We start from the raw sequence: 23,634 nt of genomic DNA on the forward strand, positions 1-23,634 counted from the left end.
TGCTTATCTAGGAAAAATGGATGAGCTGGATCCACCGGCTAGTGAGACAACTACCAGATCTGGCTCTCATGGGTTAATAGAGAAGACATAAAATTTCGTGGTTAATATCATGATCTACTCGCTAGCATCGGTGTAAAGGCCCAGCATTAAGAGATCCGCACCAGTATCTAAACAAGGGCCATAAGTAGTGCAGTCTGTCACTGAGGGTGCCGGGGAGGGGTGGACTGCAGGTTTGCCTAATCTTCTGCCTTTCCCGCACACAAGGGCTCAGCTCATCTGGTGTGGGTAACTTGTGAAAGTCACTAAGTTGGCATCCCTTGCGGCATGGTGGAAGCTAGGTGTACTTCCCGGTGGGCAGCAGGGATCTCAAGGGTTTTACCAATTGGAGGCCAGCCAATGTGCGGTCGGTGATGGGGGCCTTGGACTATCCAACAACAACAAAAAAAAAATATTCTGCCTTCTGCATGAAACGCCTGGCCTAGGACTGTTTTTTTAGCTGAGAGCCTCACAAACTTTAACCATTGCACCAAGCGATCGGCTCATGGGTTATCTGTCATCTCATCTTGAATTTGTTGCCCATGTTCAAGATGGATGGCTAAACACGATAGCACTAGCCAGGTCTTGACGCTGCTTGTGAGTAAGACTTGAGATGATGAAACCCGTATGACACGAACTTGCCCCCCAGGAATGACCATGAACTATAAAAAACGATGCTTTCTGTTGCTAAGCATGCCTCTACCTGCAATAGAACCTTCAGCTTATGGTTGGCTATTGGCACGTTACCCAGCTTGACTGTTCAGGTGCATAAGGTCCGTCTACGAGGCATCCTTTATGAAGACCGACCAACAAAGGGTGCGTTAATTCTCTATGGAACTAAGGTCGTTGGTGTAAAAACTTTAGGACTCTCTCTTGCCCGCTAGGGGTACACCCAGCTTCGACCTTTTGCCAAAGGACAGCTCATGGGTGGGTTTCGAACTTACAACGGCCCTTCAACTTTGGTTAATTTTTTGAGTCACCCCCGCCACATGAGCAAGAGCGTCTAGTGTTTGAAATGTTGACATAGAATAGATTACTATGGAGTAAAATGATACGAAACAGAAAGGAGCTTTGCGCCTTTACTTTGTTGCCCATAAGTACCTTATACTCTATCGTAAATTCTTGCTTTTTCAAATGTCTCCCCTGAAAGTTTTGTGGATTTGACTTTGCAGATGGATTTTTGATTGTTTCTTTTTCCGGAAGGCATGCATTAGAGAAAGAGGTTTTGATGTGTATACGAATTTTTAAGGCAATCCAAAGATAAACATCCTGAATGCATCGATATTTTGCTAAAGTAATTTTCTAATCAAAACAACGTGTTCGAATCATGCTTCTTGCTAATAAACCATCGCAAACATATCTACAGGTTCAGGCTGGAACCAGCAACCATAGTTTTTTACCAGTGATTGTGGTACTCCTGGAAGGTACACTAAATTAAACAAATAAAAAGATCTCTTTAATGGTTATGTTGTGTAAATACCTTTTCATAGGGATGCTGCAGGAGTGTAACATCTTTGATGAAAGTTGAAACAATGACTAGAGCCAAAATAACTTTGTGATTATTTTTGGGAAAGTCATGCCGTTTTTTTATTTTGATATTATTTACACGGAGAAACCTCCCCAGGAACAGAGACGTTTTGAACATGTTATAACCGGAAAAAAAAAAAATCACGTACTATCATTGTATCTCTTTTTTATACGTTGTACTATAATGATCAATACCATCAAGTATTGTGAAAAGATTATTTGCTTAGTAAATTTTTTTATTTTACATAAACCGATATCTTTAAGGTATTTTCTAAAAAACAGTTGTTTTCAAAATATCGCGATATTTTTTCGAGAACAAGGTTTATGGCATTGCGGATTGCTTGCACAACGTGCAACGAGATCGCTCGAGCAATAAATCCAAGGCGGACTTGAATCCACTCCTAAACTCGAGCTTTTTCTTTTCAACGCTCGAATCCTTCCCCCCCGTCTCTCTCCCTCTCTCTCTTCGTCCTCTCCTTCTCTGCAATCTCTCCTCCACAAGACGCTTTAGGGTTTTCTTTTCCTTACCAGAGACAACCGTTATCCAGCGGAAAGGGGAGCTCCGGCAAGACGGCGATGTTCTCCAGCGGCAATCTCCGGCGTCGCTTCCCGTCGGAGCTTCGGTTTTCCGAATAATTCTTTCTGTTTCCTTTCATGCTAACACTATCGTAAAGAAAAAGAAAAAACAAACAAAAAACAAAAGAAAATATTGTAGGTTAGAGCTTTTTTTAATTCTAATCCTTTTGAGTTTCTTTTCTCGAATTAGGGTTCTGGTAATCGCTTTCCCGTGGGAATTTACGTTCCGGCGGTTTTTCGTCCCGTTTATACCTTCCGTATGCGGGTAAGCTTCTTCTTGGTTTTGTTCGTTGCTTTCTGTTTATCATTTCTAAAACCTGGAGATGTTACTGGATTATATTATACTTCTTGTGATAATTTTGATACCCTTTTCTCTCCTTGGCGTTGTTGGTGTTCGATTGAAATTTTATTATGCGAGAGCGGGTTTTAGGGTTTCTGGTTGATCGGTAAGGTCTGGTATGCATGGCTGCTTGCCCGCATTGGATGTAACGGGGTATGATTCGTGTCGATAATTTTGACATCCCTTTTCCTCATTTGCATGTTGGTGTTCGATTAAAATTTGTTCTGCGCGAATGGGGTTTTCTTGGTTGGTGATTCTTGCGGTTAATTACTATCCCATTTTTACCGTTGTTAATATTGGCCTTATTTTTGTGTCCTTGTGTAGGCTTGTGAGTTTTATGTTGTTCATTGGGCATTGCTTTCTAGTTTTTTCCTGTTGAAGTTTTCCTCATTCGTTTAGACGCTCTTTATATTTTGATCATTTTGTTGATATGCGCAAAAATCTTGTCTACTGCTAGTCTGCAGATGGGCATGCGTGGTCCTTTTATCCAGTTTATGTTTGAGATTGAGGATTTGCTCGTGGTATACACGTATTGTTTGTTCTGATATTGCGTTTGACATCCCTCTTTGTTTCTACTGGCTAGCCTGGTGTATATTCTTCTGGGTTTAGTGCTGCACTCATGATATGTCGAAGTAGTTTCTCATTTTGGGGAATTGAGGATGTGCGCTCGTTTGATTTGCATGTCTGTTTACTGAAATTTAGTGCATGATAGAGCTTATTTTGATTTGGGTTGTTAGAACTCTTGTTCAGGGATTCTTTTTTATGTTTTTGTTTTCCCCTTTCTCTTGCTCTTTTGGAGGTGCCTGCTCCGTATGTTCTTCCAGACTCTTGAAACCCCAGTTTAACATCTCTCTCTCAATGTACAAATTTTATTTTATTTTATTTTTCTGTCAATCTAATCTTACTGCCTCTGATATTTCGTTTTCAAGATATGTCAACACCAAATACTGCACATTGGGATCGGCCCCTTGAGCAATGGAAGGTCACTGAACTGAAGGATGAGCTTAAGAGGAGGAAGCTGATAACAAGGGGTTTGAAGGAGGATCTTGTGAGACGCCTGGATGAAGCACTCAAAAAAGAGGCTGATGAAACCAAAGATATGGGTAATGGGTTCGATCCACAAGGTGAATCCATGGTTGAGAGCAGGGATGTAGAGGATGTAAATGAGGATCATGCAAAAACTGAAGATGGTGGGGAGTTTCAAGCTAAGGAGGTGAAGAGCATGAAAGAAAATGTTCCTTTGGTTGATATTGATGATAGTGGTGTGCCAGCTATTGCTCAAGGTGATGGAGTTGGAGATCTGAGTGCAAACAATTTGTCCAACTCAGATGAGAGAAGGGATGATGAGACTGTGAGCTCAACTGATTTTGGTGCCAAAACTGCTAAAGATCCAGCAACTGAGATTAATATTTCCAGCGTAGAGACAAAGATTGAAGCTTCAACACCTGAGGACGTGAATTCCACCGATTCCGGTCTTATTCTCCAGGTATCTGAGAATGTACCAATTCTGACAGACTTTTCCACCACAGAACCAAAGGATGAAGCCCCACTAAGTGAGGAGAACCAAATCATTGCATCTGAACCTATTCCCCAGGTATCTGAGAGTGTTCGCCAAGTTGTAAAGTGTGAGTCTGTTTCTACTGATTATGTGTCAATTAAACAAGAGAATAAATTAAAGGATAATTTGAATACTGATAGTGTCCCTGTAGAACCAGAGATTGTTAAGACAGAGGTGCTGCAGTCTTTATCCAGTAATGATGCAGGTGATCCTGGTGCTTCTGTTATGGATGTTGAAGGTGGTATAGAAAGTGCTGCTGAGCGGGGAGACACTCATGATATGGATGTTGACTTGATTAAGAAGACGGATGATGCAGATGTCGGTGCTCATGGTGGCCCAAACTTGAATAAGGTTATTGAAGAGCCAGTAGCGGAGGAGGTGACTGAGAGTAAGATTTCTGTTATTACTTTGGATGATGATGGTGGAAGTAAAAATATTGAAATTCAAGAGTCTGTTCCCATTGAAGAGAAAAAGGGATCTGATACTGCAACAGTCCATATTCCCGTGGAAGAGAAATATGAGTGTGCAGATTCCATTGAAAATTCAATGCATGTCGGCGTGAAGCGGAAGAGTGATGGTTAGTTTCCTTTCTCTGGTATTTTCTTTGTAGAATTGTTTTTTGATTGTTTATTGTGGTGCTATTTTCTTTTTATCTTTCAAAATTTTCATTTTCTTTGTTGTGTTATTTGAATGTGTTCCCCTGATTCTGTTGCTAGTTATTGGTTCCTCCACTAATTTTGTTCTAGCTCCAAATATTAGCCTTTGAGGTGAATACAATTGTTTAATTTTTCATTTCCTGCTTTATGATAATTTCTTGTATTGCAAATGTTCTTTTTCTGGAGATCCAATTTAAAACACAGGAGTCATTTATGTTCTTCATTTGTTTGTTACTGAGTTATTTGTGTACCGGGCACTGCTTAAATGTCATTTATGATTTATGAAGTGAATTCATCTTAAAATTAACTTGAACTAAAAAAATCGAGCTTGATGGTTTGTGATTCCCTCTTTATTTTTAATATATATAGAGAGCGGTTCGTGTCAATTCTGAATTTCTTGCAATGTGTTGTCCTTGTTTATGTTATTTGTTTATTTAGTTTCTTTATGGTATTTGCAATTATTTGGACTTATCCTATTTCAGCTTGTGAAAATTTGGTTGGATGTGTGAGGGCTTGATGGTGGATGGTACTGTCAGTGTAGTGGCTTTAGATGTTTGTTGTAGTGGATTCACATAATGTGACAAAAGATAACAGATGGGCTAAAGATAGGAAGGAAGGGTTATATATAACCATCCTTTTTTTCTATTTGTTCGCTTTCTCATTGTTTCATATATGGCTCTTTTAAGTTTACACATGTATTTAACTAGATCATTTTCAATGTATCCCTGTGGTTGTTCCATATAAACCTCCGCTTTCAACTCTTCATGTAAGAAAGCATTCTTAACATCAAGTTGATTTACGTTCAGCCATAATCCACTGCTAGAGACTCGATGATACATATTGTTACCATTTTAACCACATAACTAAATGTCTTGTAATAATATTCTTCCGTGAAACCCTTTGTAACAAGTCGATCCTTATACTTTTCAATGTTCCCATTTGGTATATATTTAATCTTATAAACCCACTTGGATCGTGTCACATTCTTGTCTTGGGGGCTTTTAAAATTTTGCATGATTGACATTTATGCAATGCTTTCATTTTATAATTCGTAGCTTCAATCCACCTTTTATTTCAGGTAGCTTGAGAATAAGAAACCAATTCTTATTTTTCTATTTGCATAAGGAAAACGTGATGTTCTGCATTGAAATTTTCATAACTTATCCATCTCTTAATAGGATGCCTAACCCTATTTGATCTTTTGAACTTTGGCTGCATTATGACCTCATCACACGGGCTGATGGTGTCATCATGATTGCCTACATTTCTTGATTCCTGTTGCACTTCATTATTAGCTGTCATTTGTGTTCCAGTTTCAAAACTAGTTGTCCTTGAACCTCTTTGAGTATATACGTGTCCTTTATATCTCTCATCTATAGTTGCATTTTCTTCAGGGAAGGTAGGAACATCCCTTTCCTGCCTGTGGATTTCTAGAACTCCTTATGATATAGGACTTTTATTTGATTCTGAAAATAGTTCTTTACTTAGCCATGGTTGATAATACTCAATGCTGCCCTCTTTGGTTTTATGGGCCTGTTCAACAATGAAATCATACCCAAAGGAACTTTTATCAAATACGACATTTCTGGAAATGTGAATACATCAATTTTTAATATCATAGCACCTGTACCCTTCATAGTTATCAGTGTAACCAAAAAATTTACAAACATGAGCTTCGTGTTCAAATTTGTTTCTTTGGGACTTATCTATATGGACATAACGAATACACCCATAGGCTCGTAGAGAATCATAGTTAGGATGCTTCCCAAATAGTGAATAATATGGAAACTTGTAATTTAAAATCTTCATGGGCAACATATTTATAATCTGCATAACTGAATAAAAGGTTTTTGCCCAAAGATATAAGTCTTTCCAACATGTAACATTGCTAGGGCACTTTCAATAATATGACGATGTTTTCTCTCAGCAAATCCATTTTGCCGAGGGGTGTAAGGGCAGGATACTCTTCTATTGATTTCATTATTTTTTAGATAAGTAATAAATTCCTTCGAAAAATACTTGCCTCCACCATGACACTGAAAATTCAAAATGGACATAGATAATTTATTTTTAACTAGCAACATATGAAATTTCATGAATATATTGAATACTTCATGTTTATGCTTCATAAAATGTATTAACCTATAACATGAAAAGTTATCAATAAAGGAAACATAGTAATGACTACCAGAAGAAGAGACATTGGGTGCCAGTGTTGTGAAAAGCGTTGAGGCGTAGCGAGGCGCTCCACCAAAATCTGAGGCGAGGCGTAAGCCTCAAATTTTTTTTATTAAAACTTAAAAAAGACTATAAAAATTATCTAAAATTATAAATAAATAAGAAATGCTTTATTGATGAAGCAACAACCAACAAAAAATAAAAAATCTCAAATAAATACAGAAAAAATATGAACTGCAACATAGAATATCAGTAAGCATGCTTGTGGACAAAAAACAAACGAATTATTCTTTTCTAAAAAGAATCAAAACTGCTCTGGAACTTAACACATAGATCACTTTCTGTCAATGTGCTTAATACAGAAATTCAAAACTGTCATTAGGCTTAATACATCTATATCCTGTTATGGAACTTAACATAAATAAATTTCTGTCAATATCCTTAATACAAAAATTCATCAAAACCAAAAACATGCAAAGTAGGGATTTCTACGTAATTATTCCTTTTATCAAACACACGTATCAGATTATTAAGTCTATAAAAAAAAATTTAATGCTGGAAAGGCATATCAGATAGACTTGCAGATTATCATCAGAAGCAAAACACGCAGATGTAGGGATTTCAACTTATTATATATTTTTTTCCTCAATGTCAAATCCGCATATCAAAAATTTTCCCTAGGCTGGTAATGCATATCAGGTGTATTTGCAGATTTTCATTAACAACAAAAACACGTAGATACCGCAATTTCTACATATTATATCTTTTTCACTGTCAAACACGCGTATCAAAATTTTCCCCAATGCTGGAAATGCATATCAGGTGTATTTGCAGTTTTTCATTAAAAACAAAAACACGTAGATACCACGATTTCAACATATTATATCTTTTTCACTGTCAAACACGCGTATCAAAATTTTCCCCAATGCTGGAAATGCATATCAGGTGTATTTGCAGATTTTCAGCAAAAGCAAAAACACGCAGCTGCGATGATCGTATTCATTAACATACAAAAAAATTAACCATCTAATGAAACATAAAACACAAACATTTTTTAATGTAACACCAGGTTTCTGTACATAAAAGAAAACGCAGGACCCCTAGTAGAAACACGACATAATGTATTTGGCACAGAATCATCCGGACAAAAATAAATAAAATCACGCCTCATAGCAAAGTGCGCAGGTTTCTAATCTTTTGTTTTTCTTTTATTTTCAGATGCATATTGAGAATGCCGAGCACATTCAGAGGTGTATTGAAAATGCAGAACACCTTTGGATGTGTATTGAAAACGCAGAGCACATTCAGAGGTGTATTGAAAACGCAGAACACATTAACTGAAAACAAAAAGAATAAATTAGAATAGTTGAATGCATTTTTGTGCATGAACTACGGCAAAAAGAGAGACAAAATCTGTGCATATGTGCATTTTTTTGTATCATGCGAGAGACGAGAGAAGAGATAAGAAGAAAAGGAGGAGAACGAGAGAGCAAAAAAAATCCATACCTGTTTCGGGGCTCCACCACGCGAGAGAGAATGTTGTGAGCTTGTGAGAGCCGTGAGGGAGAGAAGGCTGTGAGAAAAAAAAATCAAAACACATAAAAGGAGTAGGTAGGGCTTTGTTTAAGCCTTATTTTTTTGGTCGAATGAGGGTTTTGACCCTCATTTGACCAAATAAATTTAGGCGGGTACGCCTCAGTCTGAGGCGCGCCTCTCCTCAAGGCGTGCGCCTCAAGGCCTATGAGGCGCACACCTCAAGGGTATTGCGTTTCAAGCCTATGCCTCAAGGCACAAAGGCCCTCGCCTTGAGACGAGGCACGCTTTTTGCGCCTTGAGGCGCGTTTTTAACAACACTGCTGGGTGCCAATCCCCATACATCAGAGTGCAAGATTTCAAAAGATTTTGAAGCTCTTTCATTCAACGAATTGAAAGGAAGTATATGACTCTTTGTAATTTGACAAATTGGACAAATAACACTAGCAAACTTACATTCTAAGCTAGACCCGAGAATGAGTTTACCAAAGACTAATCTTTCAATGAAACTACGACTACAATGAGCAAGACGAGCCAGACATTAGCTTTATTTGACCTAGAAGTACTAAACAAATCGGGTGGACCAGGTTTCAAAACATGGCCAACTGATTTGGATGTAGAATCTTCTTTGAAGATGTACGTATGTCTTTATCTTTTGCCATCAACGAATATCTTCTTTCACATGAAGATCTTTGACACAAATAGAGGATGGAGTAAATTCCATACATAAATTTGAATTATGTACGAGTTTAGAAACAAAAATAAGTTTTTTTCTTGATGTTGGGAACAAAAAGGACATTGGTGAGATTTAAAGAGGTAGATTTAGATGGAGGAATAAACATATTTTCAGTGTATGTGATGGGATGATGAGTCCCATCAATAATAATACCATCTCTATAATAATAAGGAACCAAAGTTGAGAACTTTCACTCATCACCTATAATGTGGTTGGCAGCTCCAGAATCAAGATACTAGACTCGTTTATTCTACTTCAAATTGAGTCTTGCAAGGGCATCTAGTAACAATTGCTTATCTATTGAGGCTTGGCCTTCTTCACTACTTTGTGTACTACTCTGACCTCGAGTTTGGCTCTTGCCTTGATTCTTGTTCTGTGTTATCCCTTGATTATATCTGGGATCATCTTTAAACCAACAATGTACTTTGACATGGCCTGACTTCTTGCATATGAAACAAGTAAGAATGGACCGTCTCTCTTGGACAATAGTATTATGAGTAACATTCGGTGTAGGCGGTATACCTCGGCCTCTTTGATTGCCTCCAAGACCACATACCTTGTCGCTTCTAAAGTATCCACTACTTTCACGTCCTCGTGAAACATTAGAGACAAGGACTTGAGTTTCTGATGCAGAGCAGGCCCAGATCCAACAACACGTAGGGTTCATATCGGGTCCAGACCCGAGACACAAAATCCAGCCAAAACTCTTTAAATAAGCTGCCTAGGGTTTCGTGAAAAAAAAATAGATTGGAATTTACGCAGCCTCTCTTTTCTTTTGTTGGTTCCCTGTAGTTTTCTTTTTTTTGAGCAGCCTTTGTCATTCTTTTTTCTGTTTTCTTTATAACTTTTCTGTCAGGCCATTATTTCTTTTTGTCATTGCTTCTTTTATGTCCTATTGTTTATTATTTCTTTTCAGTTTCACGTCAGTCTTTGCAGTCTTTCTTCACTTTGCTTTCTGGTATTCCAGCCGCAAGTTTCAGTCTTACTTATTACCTATGTCACACGGACTCGGCTCCAAGGTCGCCGCACCCGCGTCGACACGCACCGACACGGGTGCGGCTCGGACTCGGTCAACCCGACCCTGGGTGTGGTCAACGCACCCAGGGTCATTTTGGTCCATTTTTTGGAAAATTATTTTTTTTGAATTTTTTTTTAAATTTTCTGGGCTACAGCTGTAAGGAAAAAAACCCATCACAACTAAAAAACCTGTACACTTTCAAGTTTTAAGTACAGAATGGGCACAACTCAAGTTTTTGTGGTTTTTCCTGTATGAAGAAAGTGAATTATTACAGTGTATGAAGAAAGTGCCCAAAAGTGAATTATTCCTGTATGAAGAAAGTGTACAGAATGCCTTCACAACTCATCACCTGTCCCCTAATGGGCACAACTTTGACCGAGTCTTATATATATATATATATATATTTTTATTTTTTATTTATTTTTTAATATATATATAGCCGAGTCCCCGTGTCCAAAATTTTTGAAATTGCGCCGCACCCGTGTCGCACCCGCACCCACACCCGCACCCGCACCCATGTGACATAGCTTATTACCTGTCCTGTCATATTCATTGTAGCCTTACCGATTTCATAATACATAGTGCTCGGATCGATTGATCTGATTTTCTGATTTCACGTTTCCTGTGAATACTCGTGGCTGCTTGACTGGCTGTGCGTTGGAAGACTAACAACACGTCAACCCCTCGCTGCATTGGATCGTGCCCCTACTTGCTGCACCCAAGTGCATCCCAGAACCCGATCTCCCACTAGAGTCGTGATTCTCACCCTCTGCACTGGGGTGCCTCGCTGGAGTCCGATCTCCTCACTGCAGCACGTCGGCACCCATTAACTTGGGTTGTGTGCTAATCGAGTAGCATCAATGTCAGCCCCATTAGTGTATCAGCGTCGACTCCTTTGCTGCACCGAAAGCGCGTCAGGTACCCATTACGTGAAGGTCAACCTTAGATTTCCCGCTGCATCCAATGGTATCAGAGCTCAGCCCCTCCTCCTTCGTCAACGACATAACGCAAGGGGCGAGGAACGGTCCTACGAACGAAAAGACACGAGAGAAGATCATGAAGCGGATGCTCGACATGGTGACAGAGATGCAAGAAGATATGCTACGCCTAGAGAAGGAGGTAGCCGGTCTGTCGAAGCGCATGGATGGGGTCGAAGCACGGTTGGGTGCATTTGAATCCAAGGTGGATGCGCACGAGTGCCATTGAATCAGTTAGGCACGCGCGCGATCCACCCTGTTGATACTACCATCGTCGATCCAGCACCGGTGACGCTCCAGCAAACATCGCAACGAGAAGCTGTTGAAGAAACAATGCATAGGGATGCAGGTTGCGACAGTTCTCCCCATCTGGTACTCCCCCTCCAACCCGAATCAGCAACGACCCCTGTGAACCCTCTCATCGCGGAAGCAGTCCAGCCGGTGCACCGTCAGCCCATCCGTGCCACCACCTCGCCCTTGGGCCCTACAGTAGCTGATGTTAATGGAGGTGGGAGGACAGACATTGTGGTTCCAACAGTATCAGGGACCATCTTTATTCTTAGGGGAAAAGATGGGTCTCAAGTTCACCCGTTTCCTTATCATACTCATGGCAGAGTTATGAATCAGGTTCTTTTACTTGATCTTATTGCTGCTATTGGTGAAACCTCAGACAGCATGGTTCTGGCAAATAATGTTGATGGTGAAGATGACCTTGACCTTGTTGTTACAATCATGAACGACAATGTCTTTTGCTTTTCCACTTCAGCTCCCCATTGTCCTTTGAAGGCTTGGGCTTCCATCAATCAGGGGAGGAATAATGTCTCCTCACGATATAATCATGAAGGAATTTACTGTAAAAGTATCTTCAACAAGATACTTTATCCGATGACGCAACAACCTTAAGAATAAATGTGTGAACATACACACCCAAGAACACTTTGCACAACAAACACAACACACCGAATCACAAATGTGCACTTGCACCCATAAGTTTCATAAACACTAAAGAGGTTGGGCTATAATCCCAAATCCCTTAAGAAATACAAGAGGAGCTGCCCATATATATAGGGCTTTGGAGGAGGCCTTGGGAGGGGCTCCACATAGTCGTTGGAGCCCCTTCCAACGGTCACAAATGTGACCGTTGGAGGGGTCCAACGACTAGTGGGTTGGGCCCCTCCCAATGCATGTACAATGCATTAAATGCAAAAGCAAAAAATAAATAAAGAAAAAGAAAAAAGGAAAATACAAAAAACATATTCTCAAAAAAGAATGTGTAAAATTCCTAAAACTACCCTTACTATGACTATATATATTTTATATATATAATTGGTAAATACATATACATATATTATATATATATATGTATTACCTTATATATATAAAATATATATACGAAATTACAAGTTTGATTACATAATTTAACACCCCCCCTCAAACTTAGGGCAAGATGACCGATAGTTTGCCAAGAAGGAAGTTGAACCGCGGAGCGCACAAGGCTTTAGTAAAGAAATCTGCCAACTGATATTCAGACGTGACATAAGGGAGATCGATAACTCCTCGGAGATATGCTTCACGAACATAGTGACAGTCCATTTCGATGTGTTTAGTCCGCTCATGAAAGGTGTGGTTCTTTGCAATGTAGATTGCACTTTTGTTGTCGCAGCATAGCTTGGTGGGTCCTTTAATTTTGATCCCCATGTCTTCTAGCAGTTGGTGAATCCAAACAATCTCCATGGTAGTAGTGGCCATGGCACGATATTCAGCTTCAGTTGAGGAGAGCGACACCTTTTGTTGCTTCTTGCATCTCCATGAAATTAGTGAGTCTCCTAAGAACACACAAAAACCAGTGGTGGAGTGACGGTTATTTGGGTCACCTCCCCAATCTTAGTCAGTATAAGCAATCAATTTTAAGTTAGAGGAAGAGGACAGAAAAACTCCCTTATTTAGAGTACCCTTTATGTATCTTACGACCCGTAAGATGGCACTCATGTGAACGGATGTAGGCGCATGCTGAAACTGACTTGCAGTATGGACTGCATGGGATATATCTGGTCTGGTAATACTCAGATACATCAGAGATCCTACAAGCTGTCTGTAGGGTGTAGGATCCAACAGGGGAACTCCATCATCAATTTTCATCTTTGCTCCTACAACCGCAGGAGTTTCACAAAGCTTCTCATCTGTAATACCTGACCTGTCAATGATCTCAGAAGCAAGCTTAGTTTGAGATAAGAAATATCCTCTAAGAGAGTATGTCACTTTAATTCCCAAAAAATAAGTTAAAAAACCCAAGTCAGACATTTCAAATTTATCTTTTAAGATAGATTTTATATTTTTAACCCCGTTAGAATCACTCCCGGTGATGAGCATGTCATCAACATACAGAAGTAAAATTACAATCCCTGCATTGGATTTTCTAACAAATAGAGCAGTGTCAGTAAAACAAGAGGAAAAACCATTCTCAATCATAACAGAGTTAAATCTATCATACCAAGCCTTGGGAGCTTGTTTTAGGCCATATAGTGCTTTCTGAAGACGAAGCATGTTTCCCTTAGGAGTCTCCATTCCAGGAGGAGCATCCATGTAGACTTCTTCGCTTAAATCGCCATTTAAAAAGGCATTTTTCACATCCATTTGATAGATGTTCCATTTGTTGATAGAGGCAACGGTTATAAGACATCGAACAGTGACCATACGAGCTACAGGAGCAAAAGTTTCTTCATAGTCAATACCATATTTTTTACTATATCCTTTTGCAACCAAGCGAGCTTTATACCTTTCAAGGGAACCATCACTTTTAGTTTTTACTTTGAAAACCCATCTGCACCCTATTGTTTTCTTGCCTTTAGGAAGATTTTGGAATTCCCAGGTTTTGGCTCTTCTCAGAGCCTCAAGTTCATTGTTCATGGCATTAATCTATTCAGGGCATCTACGTGCTTCTTCAAAATTTGTAGGTTCTATATAAGAGTGGATGGCACTAAGGCAAGGACTCATAGGAAATGAACCTAGAAGGAGGCCTTCTACTTCTCTCAGTTCTACGAGGGATCACTTCATTTTGAGAGGCACTGGGACTGGCATCATTATATCTGTCAAGAGCACTCCTAAAGTTGTTTTGATCTCTATGAGAGTAGGTGATAGGGTCTCTAGGTAATTCAATAGGTTGATGTGACGAAGGAGACAAGGAGATGTTTTCCTCAGTTTCAAGTTCATTTGGGTTACTTTGATCTGACTCATTATCACTAGTATCATCGTCCTTATTCAATAAATCAAATAAAAAAGAATAATCCATATTTTTATTATGGGGGTCACAACATTCAAATCCACTAACATTTTTCAAAAAACTCACGTTTCTGGAAACATACAATTTATCACTTTTGATATCATAACAACGAAACCCCTTTTGGGTTTCAGAATAGCCAAGAAAGGCACAAGGAATGACTTTTGGAGAAAGTTTGTCATTCTTATCAGTAAGAACAAAACACTTACACCCAAAGACCCTTAACCTGCTATAATTAGGTTCCTTATCATACAGTTTTTCAAAGGGAGAAATTTTGTTTAAATTTTTCGATGGAAGTCGGTTTATGAGATAGACAGAGGTAAGGGCTGCCTCAGCCCAAAGATTTTTTGGAATGTTTTGAGAAATGAGCAAAGTCCTAGTGGTTTCAATGATGTGCCTGTGCTTTCGTTCGGCTAACCCATTTTGTTGAGGGGTTTTCGGACATGATTTTTGGTGAAGAATTCCAAAATTTTCAAGATAACTCTTAAATTCATTTGAGAGGTATTCTCCTCCAGAGTCAGACCTAAAGATTTTTAAACATCCATTGAATTGATTTGAAATCATCATGTGAAAACTTTTAAAGGTTGAAAAAACTTCATGTTTATGTTTAAGGAAATAGATCCAACAAAACCTAGTATAGTCATCCACAAAGATCACATAATATGAAAAACCCCCTTTTGACATTACCGGAGCCGGTCCCCATACATCGGAATGAACAATTTCAAATGGTTTTGTCGTAAACATGAATCTTTGAGGAAAAGGCAAACATTTCATTTTCCCAAGAATGCATTCATTACACAAAAAGTCACTTTTACAAAGATGTTTAACAAAAGGCAAATACGAGATTTTAACAATATTGGGATGACCCAATCTCTTATGCCATACATGAATGTCTTTGTTTTGGACGACGTTGCAAAATTGACTCTTGGGAACTTGAAGAAAATCTATGTAGTAGAGGTCTCCTCTTCTAGAGCCTTCCCCAATCAATCTCCCAGACTGGCGATCCTGTATCCAACATTTATTAGAAGAAAATTTTATATCGCAACCATGGTCCGAGAGTTGGGAAACGGAAAGAAGATTTAGGTTAAGGTTTGGGATAAAATGAATTTTTGGAACAAAGAAGTCTTGTTTTTCAAAATTACCTATTCCTTTAATTTCAAGAGATGTACCGTCCGCGGTTGATACAAAGGATGGAAAAGCATTTTTAGAAAAATTTGAAAGAGTGCAATAACTAGGGGTCATGTGAAAGGATGCCCCGGAATCTAAAAGCCAAGATGTCTTACCGGGGGAAGAGGATGACATAGCGGCTCCGGAAGTACCTCCCTTGAGAAGAGGTTGTAGAGCTTCCACGATTTGTTGAAGAGAAAGAGACTCACTTGATAAAGAGGGTCGTTCTTCAACTTTAGATGCCATAGCCGTTGCAATCAATTTCTTCCATTTAGGACACAAGGGTTTGATATGTTCGGGTTCTTTACAATGATAGCAAGTTACTTTGCTATAATCTCTTTTGCCATACTGATCATTTCCTCCTTGACCTTGATTCTTGAAATGAGGAGGTCTATAGGTCCTCATGTTATTTCCCGGTCTTGACACGGCATTAGCCATTTCACCATCTTCTTGAGTAGAGGAAGTAACAAGAATGCTAGGATTATTTTTGCCAATCCCCATACGGGTTTCTTCACCACTTAGCTTGGTGATAACATCTTCGAGTGAGGGGGATGTGAAGGCGGAGAGAAGAGAGGACCAAACTTGTTCAAATTCGGGTCTAAGGCCATTTAAAAAATTGAAGAACCGGTCTTCTTCAAGTTGTTTGTGCCTTAATTCGATTGCCTCACCACTCCATTTAGGTTCAAGAATTGCGAGCTCGTCCCAAATAGAGGATAATTCAGCAAAATACTCCCGAATGGTCATGTCATTTTGTTGGAGAGTCAAAGCCCTCTTTTGGAGAAAGTACTTGTGGGATAGATCTCTTGAGGTGTACATTTTCTCAAGATATACCCAAGCTTCGGAAGCCCTTTTAAATTTGATGATCTTGGCATTTATCTTGGTCTCAACGGATGAGAAAATCCAAGATAAGATCTTGAAGTTCTTCATTTCCCAATCATCATGTTTCTTAGAATACTCTTCAAGGGCCTTTTGTCTTTCATCCCCTTCAAGGATCTTAATATCCCCTCCTTCAACAATGGTAATTTTGGGTTCCGGTTCCGGTTCCGGTATGGATCCATGAACGTAACCCCAAAGCCCCTTTCCTTTAATATGGGCTTCCATATTCCCGGCCCAAACATGATAGTTTGAGCCATTAAGCTTAAACCCAAGAGAGAAATGGGAGTCTTTTTCGCCCATTAGAGAGGAAAGAATGCAAGAGATAGTATGTACTTTAATTACTTTTTGCGTCTTTCTTGACAAAAGAGGCTCCTAAAATATTGCTCGAAGAAGATGATCCTCTTTGATTTCAAAAAACTTGAAGGCACGCTTCCCGAGGAATGCAAAAGAAGGCGAATCGCAATTTTTCTTCTTCAACGAGGCTCTGATACCATGTAAAAGTATCTTCAACAAGATACTTTAGCCGATGACGCAACAACCTTAAGAATAAATGTGTGAACATACACACCCAAGAACACTTGTGCACAACAAACACAACACACCGAATCACAAATGTGCACTTGCACCCATAAGTTTCATAAACACTAAAGAGGTTGGGCTATAATCCCAAATCCCTTAAGAAATACAAGAGGAGCTGCCCATATATATAGGGCTTTGGAGGAGGCCTTGGGAGGGGCTCCACATAGTCGTTGGAGCCCCTTCCAACGGTCACAAATGTGACCGTTGGAGGGGTCCAACGACTAGTGGGTTGGGCCCCTCCCAATGCATGTACAATGCATTAAATGCAAAAGCAAAAAATAAATAAAGAAAAAGAAAAAAGGAAAATACAAAAAACATATTCTCAAAAAAGAATGTGTAAAATTCCTAAAACTACCCTTACTATGACTATATATATTTTATATATATAATTGGTAAATACATATACATATATTATATATATGTATATGTATTACCTTATATATATAAAATATATATACGAAATTACAAGTTTGATTACATAATTTAACATTTACATCAAGTCATCATCACGAACTTTCCGGGATGAGGAAGGCAGCAACTTCTGGGTTGAGATGGTCATTGGTACGCTTGCAGAGTCAGGAGCAGATCATAATTTTAAATGGAAGCGCCTATCTTCGGTGTGTCTGATCTATATGCTTACTTTGGGAAAGATCAGTCGTCGGAGCCGACTTCTTCCCAACCCGGGGAGAATGATGCAAAGCAGGCCCAGATCCAACAACACGTAGGGTTCATATCGGGTCCGGACCTGAGACCCAAAATCCAGCCAAAACTCTTTAAATAAGCTGCCTAGGGTTTCGTGAAAAAAAAAACAGATTGAAATTTATGCAGCCTCTCTTTTCTTTTGTTGGTTCCATGTAGTTTTCTTTTTTTTGAGCAGCCTTTGTCATTCTTTTTTCTGTTTTCTTTATTACTTTTCTTTTTGTCATTGCTTCTTTTATGTCCTATTGTTTATTATTTCTTTTCAGTTTCAAGTCAGTCTTTCGGGTCTTCTTTCTTCACTTTGCTTTCTGGTATTCCAGCCGCAAGTTTCAGTCTTACTTATTACCTGTCCTATCATATTCATTGTAGCCTTACCGATTTCATAATACATAGTGCTCGGATCGATTGATCTGATTTTCTGATTTCACGTTTCCTGTGAATACTCGTGGCTGCTTGACTGGCTGTGCATTGGAAGACTAACAGCACGTCAACCCCTCGCTGCGTTTGATCGTGCCCCTACTTGCTACACCCAAGTGCATCCCAGAACCCGATCTCCCACTAGAGTCGTGATTCTCACCCTCTGCACCGGGGTGCCTCGCTGGAGTCCGATCTCCTCACTGCAGCACGTCGGCACCCATTAACTTGGGTTGTGTGCTAATCGAGTAGCATCAACGTCAGCCCCATTAGTGTATCAGCGTCGACCCCTTTGGTGCACCGAAAGTGCGTCAGGTACCCATTACGTGAAGGTCGACCTTAGATTTCCCGCTGCATCAGTTTCACTAGAGGAATCAGAATTAGTAGAAAGAGTCATCTCATAGTGTAATAATTTGGCCCTCAAATTATCAAATATAGGAAGCAAATCTAAGTAGTGTATGGTGGTGGAGAGGACATGATATTCGGGACTAAGACTGCTAAGAGCCTGCTGGACCATATCCTTATCCAATACATCATTGCCAATCATAGCAACTTGGTCAATGATGCTCTTCATTTTATGATTGACATGGACCCGTTCTTCAATTTCTGAAACTCTTTCTTCAAAAACATTATCCTAGATTCCAAAATTTAAGAGTATGTCTGGACAATAAGCACCTGACAAAATGGATGTAATATAGACAACCAATGCCTGATCTAGCTTGATTCATAAAATAAAATCTGGATTTCTAACATGAACATGAGAAATCACAACTCTTGTGTCATCCTTTTCCTCTTTGAGAATATACTCTAGTGGAGGGACGATGGACCCATCAAGGTGTTCAGAGAGATCTTGACTCCTAATGAAAGGAATTATTTGCCTCTTTTAAATTAGGAAATTGAAATTATTTATTTTTTCAAAGACTAATTGGGGTAAAAAGGTAGAAGATAGGGTCAACTGTGGGTTTGGATCCATGAGTGAGGGAAAATAAGGACAATAGAGAATGGGAAAAAAGTAGAGTAGAGAAAATTCAGACTATCACGTAAAAAAATGCCGATATTTTTTTTTAGTTCAGAATATCACAGTAGGCACATATCAGAATTGATTTGATAAGAAACTTGATGTTTCTAACAAAAAAATTGTGAACCTTTAAGATAGGTGACATGAGATATAAAACTCAAAAGAATATGCAAATCTAAGTATGTAGATTATGCAAATCTGGTTATGCTGAGTTTTGGATCCAAACAAGGTGCAAAGAATAGCAGGTTGCTGGAATCTTTTTTAGGGTCAAGAAAAGAATAAAGAAATTGAGATTGACGTCAAAACGGGTGCTCAGAAAATCAATTTTAGACAAAGGGTTTATAGCAGCAATCAAAACAGATTAGGAATATTTAGAATGAGAAAAATTTTAAAGAAAAGAAGAGAGAGAATAAGGAGAAGGAGAAGGGCCGTGTTAGAAAGGAAATTTAGAGAGGAGAAACTCGAAGGGAGGCAAACAGGAAACGAAAGCCCAAGATCTCTTAAGGCATACCTTAATGGATGCGATCAGACACACTCTCGCTCTAATACCATGAAAGAATAGGTGTCACTAGATGATCCAGAACACAAGCAAAGAAGAAGAAGAGAAGACATTGAGACTGGGGCTGCTGCTCCTTCTATTCCACAATTCCCAATGAGAGAACATGGGTCTATTGATTTCAATATATAGAAAACGTTGCATGTTTGTGTAGGATACAAACTCTACAAGATGACCCAATACAATAAGGAAAAGAATAACAAAGAGTCAGCACAATAATGAGTCTCAACACAGCAGGAAAGCAAGATGTCACATCAGGTATTGGATCTGGGTCTGGGTCCAGACCTAATAAGGTTATCTCTTAATAGGCTTCATCCTTGATTGACATCCACTTTTTTGCTTAAATCTGCACTTGAGTAGTCTCCCTTTTTTTGATAAACCTACAGTCTTGGTGTTGCTTTTGTATTTTTGTTATGGCCCTCCTCGCTTTGCAGTGTGTTAGTCTATTATACGAAAAAAGATATTGCTGCATTCCTAAGGTTAATTATCACCTACTGTTGTTATTGTGTACTTATTTTGTGTATTTGCCATTCCCTTCTGAATGGTTCTGTTTGTCTCAGGTATTGAGGTTGAGGTAGAACATGAACCTCTTAAAAGGCAACGCAAATGGAGCGGTGATCATGAGCAGGCTAAGCTTATCCCTCCAAGACCTGCTAGACTGGAGAGGGAGCCTCTAAACTTGCCTGATGTGTCTCAGATATCTCCTGTGGATGCATCTAATGCTAATGTTTTGACACCAAGAGATAAAATGCAAGCTGTTAAGGTTCTTGCTAGGTCCGACTCTGATCTTGATTCTGAAACTCCAAAGGAAAGAGTTGGTAGGTCAAACTTCCCTCCCTCCATCTTTTTCTCTCATTCGCACCTGCATATGCATAAGGACAGATGCATTAAGGCATGCATAAGTTGTTAACTGTTGCTTGTCTATGCTGCAGTTCCTCCGCCACAAAGATCACCAACAACTTCTTTAAAGATAGACAAGTTTTTGCGCCCATTCACATTGAAGGCTGTGCAAGAACTTCTTGCCAAGACTGGGACTGTTTGCAGCTTCTGGATGGATCACATCAAGACCCATTGTTATGTCACAGTAAGTTTCTTTACCTTTAGGCTTTAGTGACATTTTCTTTTTTATTCAATTTGCTGCACAGTTTAACAAATGGGACTTCTGTGAATTATGTAGTCTGTTAATATGCTGAAGGAACTACTGCTCTGCCAGTTTTCTATGTTTATTGTCTGAACAATTTCAGTATTGCATGACGTTGGATGGTGATATTGCATGTCTAACAATTCTTGTTGTTGCCTTGACCATCAGTATTCTTCTGTGGATGAAGCAATGGCAACCAGGGATGCCCTCTACAATCTTCAGTGGCCTCCTAATGGTGGCCGCTTACTGATTGCTGAATTTGTTGAACCCAAAGATGTCAAGCTCCAGGTTGAAGGGGGACCCCAGTCACCACCTGCTGTTAATCCATCAACTGCTGCTCCATCTCAGTCCAATCACGTGAATCTGCAGGCATCTGTAAAATTACCCCCTCCACCTATGTTGCCATCTTCAAAGCAGCAGCTGCCACCTCCTCCACCACTTACACCTCAGACTCGTCCACAGCATGTGGGGCGGGAAAAACTGCCACCCCCACCTCCTCCCAAGAAGGTTGAGGCACCAGTTCTTACACTTGATGACCTGTTTAAGAAGACGCGAGCCACTCCTCGTATATATTACTTACCCCTATCAGAAGAGCAAGTTGCTGCCAAGTTAGCGAATGCTGCTGCAGATGGCCGGCTTCGAAATTAACCTTCTGAGGCATGTTTATACTTCTATTGAGGAGCATGTTCTTTTTTAGTGATGGGATGTGGATGCGTGTAGGCTTTTTTGGTAATTGACCTTTGCTTTGCAGTGCAGTTGGTCAAATTTTGGAGTGTTTGGATCTGTTGGTTGTGAAGCCGAGGGAGTTCTCATTCATGTTTTTCCTGGTAGTGTTCGAATAGTTCCTTGAGCAGTCTATTAGTTTTTTTTTTTTTAAATTGGCTTTGTAGTGCTATTTTGCTATACAACAAATTGGCGTTGGTTTGCTTCTTTTTTTTTTGTTGGGACCTCTTATACTAAAGTTGTCAGGGAATATGGTAGCATCAAAGGCACATTTATAGAAGATTATTTATGCTCAACCATCGTACTGAATTTGATGACGACTGCCACCTTTAATCATTTTGTTACTAAACCTTCAACCTTTCTCCAAAAAAAGTAAAAAAAGAAGACTATTTATGCATGTTCACCACCCAAGCCTTCATCAAGTCAGAAAATTATAGTTGTGCATACTTTTATGCAGTGGGTTTGGGATAAAAAAACTAAATAGATTAATTATTGCGTGTATCTAAATCTGCACTGTGTTGCCTATTTGAAAAAAGAAAGCCTATTTAAAAAATAAAACTGCACTTGGTTCTATGGGATTTATAGGAATCTAATGGCTGAGGCACAGCTGAGCACGTATTTTGAATATCAATCTATAGTTTAAGGAAAAATGCAAGTTAAAATTCATCATTTTCTGATGTCTTAGAACACTGAAAAACAATTATTTGAGTTTCACAGAGATGATGTCATGGCCAAACCCCTCTTTTTTGTGCAACATTCTATGGTAAATGATATACTCTTAGCTATGTTAAATAGCAATGTTGTACTAATGATAAGAATATTAGTTTGACAGGGAGTGTAAGAAATGAGATATAAAGCTATTTTTTGTAATATTTTTGTCATTAGTACGCCATTGTTACTCATCAAGTATATTTAGGAAATGGTAGATAACCCAACCCTATTGAATATTAAATCATGGTGATATTGTCATGCTTGCCTTGCACTTAAGCTTTCAATTACCTATTGTTCGGAATTTTCATATGGTGAATCATCTTCTTTTGGTGTTCTATTCGTAGTAGTTATCTGAAAACTGTGGTTGATCTCTTCTCTCTTATCTAAAAAGTCGTAGTTTTTTACTTTGACAGAATGTTGATATTTTATGTTTTCTTGTCTGTTGCAGACTTGACATTAATGGGATTTTGTAGGATGTTGGGAGTTGAAGAGGATAAACAAATGAAAAGGACTGATTTGAAGACTTTGTTCTGTTTCCAATTTTCATATGAAAACGTTTTGTGGCTGGAATCTTGGTATTTGATCATAATGCTTGATTCAAAATGTTCTCCGGTTTAATCTTTCCTTTCAGTTAATTTCTGGGGCCTGTATACACGCATCAGGATGCTGCTCTTTTCCTAATGAGTTGGATTAGGAAACTCATGCTCTGGGTGAGAAACAGCTAAACCAGATTCTACCATGCTGATGCTGCAGAGCAGCCAGGTAAGGCTGACAAGGTTTGGCATGATTAGGTGCGGTTCCAGTATGCTTGAATTTCTTCGTTTGTTTTATTGGGTTCAAGTCGACGCTGGGGCCCCAAGGGGGCTTGGCGTAGTGGGGTGGGGCCTTGGCCGTTAGACAGGCGATCAAGGTTCAGTTCCCATGGGTGTTGCATAGCCCCCTGGGTGAGATCTTAGCCTCACAGTTTTATGCTGCCTTCAGGTCAAGCGTAGGTATGGCTGGCTGAGCCAGCTTGACCAGGTCTTTGTGCTGAGTGGTTTCTTTGGGTTATAAATGAAACAAAAAAAAAAGTAGAGTCAGGGGCTTGCTGCAAGTCCGATCACAGATCTGTCTATGTTGGCCTTTGGCTGTTTGTTGTTTGGTAGCCGACAATTTACAAAGTTTTGGTGAAAACTTTAAGCTGCATTACCAATTGTTTATTGTTCTCTCTCTCGGCAACTCATAATGGCTCGATATCAATATGACCTCCGTTTGGTGTGTTTTAATGAACGGGTTAGGCTAGGGATGCAAATGGGTAGGATCTGGGTGGCCAAAAATTGCAAAACCTTCATCCTTCCC

The 23,634-nt window shown here is 39.3% G+C and overlaps 1 protein-coding gene and 1 long non-coding RNA gene across 4 annotated transcripts; one reads left to right on the top strand and one right to left on the bottom strand.

Moving 5' to 3' along the window:
• The first annotated feature begins 1,972 nt into the window (after window positions 1-1,972).
• On the top strand, window positions 1,973-22,899 carry LOC149826920 (uncharacterized). Of its 3 annotated transcripts, XM_090019048.1 has the most exons (8): window positions 1,983-2,404; window positions 3,409-4,104; window positions 4,243-4,614; window positions 20,282-20,539; window positions 20,654-20,805; window positions 21,031-21,519; window positions 21,619-21,689; window positions 22,745-22,899. In XM_090019048.1, exons 2-6 carry the CDS (start codon window positions 3,411-3,413, stop codon window positions 21,508-21,510), a joined length of 1,956 nt encoding a protein of 651 aa, XP_089875174.1. In that variant the 5' UTR covers window positions 1,983-2,404; window positions 3,409-3,410; the 3' UTR covers window positions 21,511-21,519; window positions 21,619-21,689; window positions 22,745-22,899. The 3 variants fall into 3 exon arrangements, with proteins under 3 accessions (XP_089875173.1, XP_089875172.1, XP_089875174.1); XM_090019047.1 differs by having other exon boundaries at window positions 1,973-2,404; window positions 3,409-4,614; window positions 21,614-21,689; XM_090019046.1 differs by having other exon boundaries at window positions 1,973-2,404; window positions 3,409-4,614.
• On the bottom strand, window positions 10,039-11,532 carry LOC149826921 (uncharacterized). Its single transcript, XR_016435121.1, has 2 exons — window positions 10,694-11,532; window positions 10,039-10,133 (listed from the first exon to the last, which is right to left on the bottom strand). It is a non-coding gene; the product is annotated as an uncharacterized LOC149826921 (long non-coding RNA).
• Window positions 22,900-23,634: the final 735 nt, after the last annotated feature.

The sequence above is a fragment of the Nuphar pumila genome, chromosome 10 (assembly GCF_984573655.1).
Source record: "Nuphar pumila chromosome 10, dmNupPumi1.hap1.1, whole genome shotgun sequence".
NCBI classification, from domain to species: Eukaryota; Viridiplantae; Streptophyta; class Magnoliopsida; order Nymphaeales; family Nymphaeaceae; genus Nuphar; species Nuphar pumila.